The sequence below is a fragment of the Clytia hemisphaerica genome, unplaced genomic scaffold (assembly GCF_902728285.1).
Source record: "Clytia hemisphaerica strain Z4C2 unplaced genomic scaffold, Clytia hemisphaerica genome assembly, whole genome shotgun sequence".
Taxonomy (NCBI): domain Eukaryota; kingdom Metazoa; phylum Cnidaria; class Hydrozoa; order Leptothecata; family Clytiidae; genus Clytia; species Clytia hemisphaerica.
The window spans coordinates 80,742-91,619 of NW_027104528.1; the positions used below are offsets into that span (position 1 = coordinate 80,742).

Consider the following 10,878-nt stretch of genomic DNA (forward strand, 5'->3'; position numbering starts at 1 on the left):
GTGATTTCATTAAACTCTATGCACCTAAAGTTACAAGGGAATGTACTCTTTATCAGACTATTTCTACTACGCTATGCCACAATGAATTAATTAGATGTCTCCATTCAAAAGTTTTAAAGCCCCAAAGAGAACTTCTTAAAATAACCTTCTAGGGGTGCTCTTTAGAATTATTTTCACTGTCCCAAAATGCAAAGCCCCAATTCCTCTATAGTATACGAAAACCTGATAACTCTCACTTTCTAAACGGATTTTTTTGAGTATTTAAATCTCATTTCATTGTTGGCAGTGACTTGGTCAAGCTATACTGAACCTGGCAGGAGATCGAACCCACAACGTAGAAAGTATGCGCACCGTAGCCCAATGTTTTACCTTTATGCTAAGGCTGTTCTTCACATTTAAACATCAGGATCCGTCCGGTGGGTTAAGAGGTGGATTAGAATAACTTTTGATTGAATCTCGATTAGCGCAGGACCACTAGTTGTTCAAAAAGAATTTAGCTTTAGTATCAAATCCCATTAATTTTATATCCTGTTAACTTTTTATACGCGCACCTTAATCCAGTTCACACGATCAAAGGTCAACACATACATGTGAGTTAAGATAAGTCAAGATAAGTACAGAACGCAGAAGACAGCCCGCAAGAAATTTTCCTAGTAACCACAAAATATTATGTAAAAAGTAACGGTCGATTTTTGAGTCAATTCTTTGCGGACGATTTTTTTTCCTATCGATAAGGATAAGGTATCACGAAATTTTGTAGGCCTAGATAACTCCCCTGTAGAATTCCAATCAACAATATTGGACCCATTTTCTCCTGGACCATCAGAAGGCGTCTCTAATATCCTTTTTCCCATGAAGCAACCTGGAGATTTAGTAGCTATGTCAACTGCATCATCAAACCTGGAATATTGAACAGAGATACCGTCATTTGACTGATGACCCTCTTGGGTTGCTAAGATAAAGAATGATTGAATCATCAGGCTTTGGCACACCACCCAATGAGGAAGAATAAAATTTTTGTTTTGAAGGGAGGTGTAGTGAAGGAACCTTTTGTGTGACCTGGTTCAACTCTTTGAGAATGGCTGCAGAAATGTCCTCAGAAACGTCATTGCACGAAGAAAGTGGTCTTTTCCTCTATTGTGCAAAACCATAGTCAGTGGCAGATAAAAACTCCTATTGAAATCTCAATGGGGATAGAAATTCTATTGTTTCAAGGTTAGAAAATTCAGTGGGAATGGGTTTGTAGGGCAAATTTTTAAGCATTAAATTTCGAATGGGGATGAAATCAAAGTCAATTTCCCAGTGGGGCTGAAATTTCAGGGTATTCTTCCACCGGGGACCAGAATTTTTGTAAAATTTTCCATTAGGGCTGGGGTCCCAGCAGGTCTGTGACACAGGGGTGTGTTATGATTGCCCTCGAAAATACCAAAAAACGTAAATTGATACTGCAAACAGTAGAAAGAAGTACCTTAACCAGATGGCTGAATGATATCCTGACACCCTCGCGAGCCAGGGCCGATAAACGATTCTGCGACTTAAAGAGGCCAGTACCGTATAATTGGAGGAATCGTTTATATCCCCTCGTCAACGCGTCCATCAGAATCATCAACAGCGTAATGGGGTTAGATAAGCCATGGGGTCGAGGGTGGATATCCTGATACTCAGTGTGCGCTGGGTGACCTGGCTTTCAAAAGTAGGAGCATCTATGGGCATAATCGTATGTGGCACGTTTGGCGCTTGCAAAAGCTAAAACAGGCGGAGAATGCCACGGTCGATCAATCATGGGCCACTCACTTGAAAGGGTGCTTGTACATAAGCAGCCAAAACTCTCGGGCAATTTAAGAGTGGGTTGGTTTAATAAAAGCATGTTGAATCGCAACTTTTTTCTCAAATATTTTTCTGATGAATCTTTCCTTCCATTTCCTATTTATTTATTTAATTTTTAAATCTTTGATTACAATTATTTTTCTTTTTTCTTTCTTCTAAAAACTGTTTTCGAAATCTTTTTCTCAAATTTATTTCTGAATCCTTCCCAACCTCGTTTCCTGCGCATCATCAGCTTTTTTATGCTTTAACTATATGGCGCTATATATAATGGATTTAGCACCCTCATACCTTAAGTTAGATGAAAAGAGGCGAGCTTTTTCACAGATATCTTGAATGAAGCCTTCAGATAGAATTTTTCCGTGAAATGTGAAAAATCGGTCAACTTACCAAAGTTTTATACAATGAGTTTCATCAATAACACACGCCAGAACTTTTTTTTGAAAGACCTCATATCTTAAAGGTTTTCGTCCTTTCTCACAAAATAAAGATTCCGGATGTGAAAAGACAATTGATATGTTACCATCAGTCAAGTTAGGACTGATCAGTTTGGTGAAACCAAACTTTCAAAAATCGGCCATTCGCCAAGTTGAATTCCGCAAAATATTTCAAAAAGAATATCATGTGAAACCTTTTTACTAAATTTTATAGTAACTTTCATCCATTTGGATGTCTCCAAACTCCCAATTTGCCGAATTAAATCCACGCCAAAATTTATCAACTTAAGGGCTCTGACCATAGTGAATTTTTAATATTTGCCACTTACAAAATATAAAGTTCTACTTGATGTAGCACATAAAACTGTGGCATGTTATACATTTCCTGTTAGGCTTATTATCCGTGAGTCTGAAAATTTAACAATTGCTATGAAAAAGTCTGATGAAGAAGAAAATGAAGACTTTCGCGAGTATTTCAACTTTGAAGAGCTTAGTTTCGGCGAAGAAAAAACATTTTGAAAATATTTTTGCGGTAGATGGTGTATCTTTTATCGAACTAAAACTACTTTTTCGGAAAATCTTTCTAATATAAGCTTATTTGCTTCAAAATCTTGAAAATAGTGCTTTTTGACCAATTTTCCATTCCAATTTTTCATAGGAAAACAGCCATAACTTTTGATGCATTAATTTAGAAAAATTTTCCGAAAAATTTAAAAAAGTTCAATTCTTTGCGGACAGTTTGAAAAAAATTTGAAACAAAAAGGTTAATTACCCATTAATTCAATTTATAAAGGCAATTCTTTGTCAAAAGTGTTAAAGAACCTAAAACATAACTTTTATGTTCATCGACTATGGTTAGAGCCCTTAAGGGTTAATGATAATATTTAGACATCGAGGAGTTTTGATAGGGTTGTAGTTTTGAATCTTTCTGTCAAGTTATATTCTTACACAAAAGATAACAAAGAATAGAATATTTACTTATACAAAGCCAAAAAAATCTAACATTTTCCGCAAGTTTTTTTGCATATGTCAGCAATACCGAAGAAACCACGTGTACAATCAGTTGCAGCGTTGATGGTTGAACAGTAAGCAGGATCACTATCTGAGCAACCAGAGCACACGTCAGTTAACCCGAGTCTTGATTTGCTAGTAGGGGCGACATTCATTGGGAATTGACCAATAACGTTACCGGGCGAGGAGTATCGGCAAGTTATATACGTCTTGTAGGTAGTACCCTCCTTACGGTAGGCTGTTCCACAACCCACCTTACTCGTTCCTTTCCAGACAAGCTATAAAATACAAAATAAATTTTAGGTTTTATTTTCTTTAAAAATTCAGACCTTTTAATAAATTACGTCACGAGCAACACTTTCTTTTCAACGCCTCGTTTTCAAAATACTGTTATTGATTACTGTAATTTACACTGGCTGATTTAAGACAATGGAGCGAGTACGTCGGAAACTTTCAAAGCAGTGCAACACTTGTTAAAAGACAATGAAATCACAATTACAAGTCTCTTCCTCTGATAAGTTTGGCGTGGTCTAAAAAACAACCAATGAATTTAGCATTCAATAGACTTCAAAGTAAAATCATTTCTAACTATGTTCATATCATACCTGTGTGAAATGTCCAAGGTTGGAAGGAACGGGCAAGAAATTATAAAATGTTGGCAATTTATTCCATTCCATATCGTTCACTTCATTGTACCTAGATAAGAAGACGAAAGATTGATTGAAATTTTCATTATTTTCTATCGAAACTTTTGACCGGCTAAAACATATGTCCTCCCGCTACACTTTTATAGCAGCGCCCTTCTAGCGCCCAATAGCGCCTTCCACGCTTCATTGGGCAGCAATTGCTGGCTAGCTCTCCTGAACTTTAGTGTTTTTTCGGCAGCGATTGGCAGCGGACCAGCTCAGTACCACCTAGGTTTGCAAGTATCCTTTTTATTTGTAGTTAGAATGTAAAGTTTTCTTATTTGTTAAATGATACGAATGTATTTAAACTGCCAGGCCGATCTCGCACTTATTTCTACCATATGTGTAGATATGTAAAAATTGTAAATCTACCATATGTTAAGATATTAGAATCCGTAAATCTACCATATGTGTAGATATTAGAATCCGTAAATCTACTATATGTGTAGATATTATAAATCTACAAGATGATTCTAATATCTACACATATGGTAGAAATAACTGTGAAAATGTATTTAAACTGCATAGTCTCACATAACTGCCTGCAGCAAATAAAATTAGGTTCTGCTCCACTAAGTTTCCAAGCCTGTCCCTTTCGTAGCCCGGTCTCACTCACCCACTAGGTCTTGTTTGCTTGTTAGACCAGCACCCGAATAAGGCTGTACACATGTATTTCTAACTGTCTAAACGCCCAAGACGGTATTTTATGAAAGTTATGTTTACCTCTACTCTCGGGTACCTAATAGCCGGGGGGTGGAATAAGCGGGGGGGGGGGCTGGAATAAATCTCAAAACTCAATAAGCGGGGGGGGGGTTGGAATAAAAATGTCCTGGGTGGAAAATTTTTGAAAAGGAGGCTAATACATCTGAATTAGGACAAAAAAGGGAACTTTCAAAAACATTTTCCCGAAAATTAATAAGCGGGGGGGTTGGAATAAGAATGTCCTGGGTGGAAAAATTAATTAGCGGGGGGGACGGCTATTAAGTACCCGAGAGTAATCTCCAAGCAGATTCTGATCACTACATTCGCCATATGGTTAAGCAGAGTATGGTTGGCGCAGAATAGATGATCTGTTACGATCATCAGTCTTTCCTAACCCCCCCCCCAAACTATGCGAAGGTTATTGACTTCAGAACATATACAGCATTTTAAGTAAGGATGATAGATAAAGAAAACTCATACAAAGAAAATTCCTCACACTCATTTACAGATCCATTTAACGTCCTCATTATGTTGTCATAACAATTTGGCTAACTAAGATGTATAGAAATTATTGAAGATCATTCTACTTTACTTTGAGGAAAAATGTATTAGGCTTACCATTTGTAAGTGGCAAGGCACACATCAACTTGGACGGAGGTTTTGCCATAATATAAATTTTCGCCTTCTTTGTAATGCGACAATTCATTCTTATCGTGATCAAATGTGTTGGTCTCGCATAATTTCTTGGAGTAAGCAGCAGCGTGGCTTGCTAACTTGGCATCATAGGATAAGTTTGGTGCACCGTGTCTCGCACGTAACATATTATGAGTCGCCAAGACAGAAGTTCCATCCTCTAAAGCAAACAGATGCACGATTATAGTCCCAATAAATCCACCTCTAGGGGGGGGGGTAGTTAAATCCTTGTCTAAGTAAGATAGCTTGATTGACCTAATATTTTGAGGTGACGTTTGAAATGAGGATTTATCAAATTTTCTGAGCCTTACGAAACTAACTATGATGAATATTTTTCATCCCTACTGTAACTGAGAGAAAAAGATTCACTCTTACAGTGAAAAAGAAGTGTATTTTTGGGATTTAGGGAAGGACCAATTCTACGAGCCTGAAATGTGCAAAAAAAAAGATTAGGAGCCTACCTATCACCGTACAGCTTTCAATAGCCTGTACCAAACAGCAAACAAAAGCTATGGCCAAGAATCCTTTCATTGTTCTAAAGAAATGTAGAAAAGAACATATTTAGCAATTTCAGGAGCAAATAACCAAGGGTCTTATTTAGGCCCGGTAAACGGTGTTTTTCACCGGTCCAATTCACGAAAAAAATTGCAATTTTCAAGTCTAAATGTTTGATTCTCCGCCTTAAGGGCATATTCACGCTATTCAATACACCACTGGGCTTGCTAAGAAGTCTAGAATCTAGAATTCTCCAGACTTAATTTGTCATTCGCAATCCTATCAAAAACAAAGCAAAACTCCTAAATAAAAGTTATACCCTTAGTTTTGTCCTAACAGTTGTAATTAGAACATGTAAGAACATGATATAAGAATAATTTTAGGCTGGAAGCGTCAAAAAATGAGAACAGCACCGAACCTCTCGAACCTCTTTATGTAATGATTTGGTCTGTAAAATAGACATACCTTTCTGCTGTAAAGATGATTACCCAAAAGATTCTGGAAAGACTTGCAATGAAAGATGATTTGTGATGACTGGACTTCGTTTCCATCTATTTAAATGAATTCAGTTGTTTTTGGCAAATCTGTGTCAAAAATGGAATATACCTCACAATTAAGATTTTCAGACACGATAAAAGAATCTTCAAAAAGATTTTAGTGTGAGCAGAACATGATCTTATTCATTAATACTTTTGCACTAAATTTCCTTGAAGTTTAAACCTTCAAAACCTATTCTATAAAAGTGTCGGATTTTTGTTTCTTTTCCAGCTTGGTTCGGGAAATTTGAGAGCTCTGATAATTTAAACATCCCCTGTCTCAAAGCCCCGGTGGAACTTTTTTTCCAAAGCGGCAATAAAGATGTTTATCAAAATCCCAATGGGGATAGAAGTTATTTTGTTCTCAGTTAAAAAAATCCAGCGGGATGGTTTTGAAGTGCAATTTTTACATTGGATTTCAAATGGGGATGAAATGAAAATTAATTTCCCAGCTGGGATGAAATCGAAGGGTTTTTTTTCCAATGGGAACGAAATTATGGCCAAATTTTCCACTGTGAAGGGGGAAGGTGACAGAGGGGTCTATATAAAGTCAAAGATATCTGGATTGGTGAAGAAACTATCCATTTTCCCCTGTAAAGGAATTCGAAACTCGAAAGTGTTTCTTTAAGTCATCAATTAGCGGAACATTTCAAAATGATAACATTAAGCGTAATCCGAGAGTATACTTTATCTTTTTCATCTTCATTATCAAAGAATCTAACTCGCTTTTAATAAACTATCATCCGTCTGAGAATTGAAACATTAGGAAATATTTTACCGAATGATTTCGTAATTTTTTGTAATTTGATTTAGCCTGTGTTTAAAGCCTGTGTCAATTTCAATCAATATTTTGTCTACTCTTCTCGATTCTTCCCAGTGTGCAATAACAAGGTGATTCGTAGCTTTTGAGATTTATTTTGCATTCTTATCGTTACCCCTTTAGTGCACCCGGTGTTACCGCAAGTTTATGCCACCATCCTTTCGATGTAGAATTGTGATACTTTTCAGATGTTTTTGCCTCTTACTATTCGTTATTTTAAAGTAATTATTAGTGTAATGAGATTTATATTCATTTTAATGTATTTCACTTGGTCCAAATATATTGTTTTTGAAGAAAAAATTATCAACCATTAAAAAAAACAATAACAAGGTAAAGCCAAAGGTTAGTAGAATCTCCTACTTTAGGATTTGAAGCCATTTATTTCCTACGTAAGATGCATGGCCCTCGTGGTTTTCACACAAACGCTGGATTCTAAGTAACATTTACAGCCAAAATGGGCTTTTCCAAAAAAAAACTATATACCCCCTGTTGAGAAGGTCCATTTCCATTCCAAGAGGATAAGGTTTGATATGTGGCGGAATTCCATAGGGAGATACAAAAATCTGTCAAAAATAACTGGAATTCCATGGGGGTAGCTTTTTAAATTCTACTAAAATTCAGAATTCCGCAGGGGTTTAAACCTGAAATTGCCTGGAATTCCAGGGGGTTACAGCATTTCCAGCCACAAAGGGATGGACCTCCTCAACCTCCTCCTCCTAGATTCAATCTGTGATCCGGAATGTGGTGCAAATTTTTAATTTCAGAAAGGATAAAAATTCACCTCGCCTTCGGTTTGAAACTCAATGGTGTGTATATTCATCTCCAAGGAATCATCATCGACGTCCACTTGTAAACCTTGCAAATTTAAATGCTAATACACCTCTTTTTCATAGACCTGGTAGGATTTTTTCAGCCAGTGGGTATAAAAATAACGGACTTTATGGGAGTTGATATTCCCATATTTTTCATGGCTATGGATTTAAATTCCATTGTTTCAAGCCAGAAATTCAGTGAGAATAGCATAATATTTTGCAGTGAAGATTGGTTTATTTGATTATTTTTAGTGGGATCAAAAATTGGAGTATAGTTTTTCACTGGGGACGATATTTTGGTCAATTTTCCCAGTGGGAAGGAGTTCCATTGGGTCCAGTGAGAAGAGGATGTGCTAAGAACATGCCAAAGGACATGTTTCTGTATTGGCTATACTTTTACAATACTGTAGGCCAGAAAGACTTTCATGTATCTCTAGTTGAGGATAATGTATAATAGTGCAAATCCTACACTTAAGACACGTGTTTTCTCGAATATTAGATCATTTCTAGAGTGTCTTGCAGCAAGGCGAGCGCAAAAATTGATCCACGAATCTGTTATAGAGCTGATGAAAACTTAACTTAACTCAGTCTTGCTAAATTTTACTTTAGTTGTTTGAATGAATCACGGGTCATGAAAATTCAGTCCGTTCAATAATGGTATCTCAAAATTTGAAATAACCAAATCGTCAAAAAGACAGCGAAAGGATTTTTTTTTTGTATGAGGGATCTTACCGAGGCCACCTCTACCGATGGCTGGATACCCACAACCCGCAACTTTACGGCTGAGTTCAGTTGTTTTGGCCTTGGATTGAATAAAGGAAAATGCCTTTATTTAGGTGGGACATAAGGGCTCTAACCAGAGTAAATTTTTGATATTTGCCTTTTACAAATTATAGATTTCTGCCTGATGTAACCAACAAAACTATGGCATGTTATACAAAAAAGCTTGTTTAAAATTTGGCCAAGATGGCCAAGCTGCGGATCTTTAAAAATCCTAATGAAAAAATTAGATGAAGAAGAAAATGAAGACATTTGCGAAGACAAGTATTTCAACTTTGAAAACCTTATTTTCGGCGCAGAAAACTTTTTTGCACTAGATGTAGGCTGCCGGCATCCACTAACGGATTCGTGCTCCTTATACTACCTGGGGTTTGGTAGAGAGCGGCCTGTGAATTAGACTACACTAGATGGTGTATCATGGTGTAATTAACCAAACTAAAAAAATTGATTTTACAACCATAACTTTTGATACATCAATTTAGAAAATTTATTTTAAAAAATTCTTTGCGAAAAATTGAAAAAGATTTCGAGAGAAAAAAGTTAATTACCCATTGAATCTTAGCATTTTTTGTAAAAACGGGTAATATAATATTTTATTAACATATTTTAAAAGTTTAAAATGTCGTGTTTGTAACTAAATTCTTAATTACTCCTTGACAGAATAAATTACCAAATAACTTGTGCTCATTCCCCGCTCATTCACCCGTGTGGTAACTGCATAACTATCCACAATGTTGAATTAAATAGATTAATTTCAGATCTATTTTTGGCATCAGGATAAAATATTTTGATGTGGCTGACTGGTAGTGAACAAAATCGGAAATGACTTCAATTTCATATTTTAATTGCTGATATGTCAGAAGCTTTCAAGATACGCCGTTGAGTAAAATAGACGCTTCTGACATATCAGCAATTAAAAGATGAAATTGAAGTCATTTTCCGATTTTCCGATTCTACGTTGAGTAAAATAGACGACAGGCTTATTTCAAACGAAAAAAGAGGACATTATTTTTATTTTCTATAAATAAATTTATTTTTATTGTATTTTCTAAGAAGAATGAGGGTGTTCTTTGTATTTTTTAAGGAAAATAAACTTATTTGATGTATTTTCTAGAAAAAAATGAGGAAATGTTTGTATTTTTAAGGAAAATGAGTGTACTTTTTTGGAGGGGGATGAGGGGAAATGTCTTTGTATTTTACTGGGAAAAAGGGTAACCTCTGTAATTTTCAAGAAAAATGAGGTTTCTTTTTGTCGTTACGTAAGGAAAATGTGAAGGTGTTTCCGTGTATTATATGTGTGAAGTGAAATATTTTCTGAAAATTCAATGTTCTAAGAGAATAATGAGGGTATTCATTGTAGTTTCATTATAAAATAAGGGTATTTAAGCATCCCCAAATTATATCGATCAATCTTGCGTAATAAAAAGGTGCGATCTTTGAAAATTGAAAGATGCTTTGAAAAATGGAAAATAAGCCATGAATGGGTGGTATTGGTCATTTTCATTGGAACCTTTTGCTTTGTCAAGTTACCTATCTCTCTTTACTCCTTTACTCATTTTAAATATAAAAACAAAATTCTCTCAAAAAAAAAACATTTACAGTGAAAAATAATGAAAACAAATTACCAAAATATCTAAAAAAAAGGAAATTAAATCTGTTTTTAATTTAAACTAATATATTACCATCATATCAAAAAGAATCTTTCAAAAAGAAACCTGAAGGAAAGCTTAAGATGCTATCAAATCAAAAAAGAACGATACTAAACTTCAGATAATACTTTCTCATTCTCGGGGAAACATTTTTGGCGCATTTCCGGGATACTTCCGCTGTTTTTACTGTTTTTACCGCGCTGAAATAGGAAAGTTTTCCCGGGAGTGAGAAGTTTAACTTTTTTGAGTTTTAAGCCTAAAAATGTTCTTATTTTCATCATTTTGTGAGCAATTTTGTCCATTTACTTAAGAAGTGGGGTGTTTTAGTGTTGGCAACCTTTAAAATGTTCTTAATTTATTCTTAATATTTTGGCCATCGAAGCTTATGTTCTTATATACTTTGTTCTTATAAAAAAACTTGTACAGTTGGCAC

The 10,878-nt window shown here is 35.5% G+C and overlaps 1 protein-coding gene across 1 annotated transcript; it reads right to left on the minus strand.

Moving 5' to 3' along the window:
• Positions 1-3,171: 3,171 nt before the first annotated feature.
• Positions 3,172-6,417, minus strand: LOC136822082 (Golgi-associated plant pathogenesis-related protein 1-like). The gene is made up of 5 exons (XM_067078293.1): positions 6,314-6,417; positions 5,815-5,888; positions 5,279-5,513; positions 3,878-3,968; positions 3,172-3,550 (listed from the first exon to the last, which is right to left on the minus strand). Exons 1-5 carry the CDS (start codon positions 6,397-6,399, stop codon positions 3,260-3,262), a joined length of 777 nt encoding a protein of 258 aa, XP_066934394.1. The 5' UTR covers positions 6,400-6,417; the 3' UTR covers positions 3,172-3,259.
• Between the last annotated feature and the right edge of the window lie 4,461 nt (positions 6,418-10,878).

Bases quoted from the DNA above. Each gene is read 5' to 3' on its own strand.
- LOC136822082 (XM_067078293.1), bottom strand. From the start codon at position 6,399: ATGGAAACGAAGTCCAGTCATCACAAATCATCTTTCATTGCAAGTCTT. The intron at 3,969-5,278 runs GTAAGCCTAATA...CTTCTTATCTAG, and splicing joins TGCCTTGCCACTTACAAATG to GTACAATGAAGTGAACGATA. The intron at 3,551-3,877 runs GTATGATATGAA...TGTATTTTATAG, and splicing joins ACCTTGGACATTTCACACAG to CTTGTCTGGAAAGGAACGAG.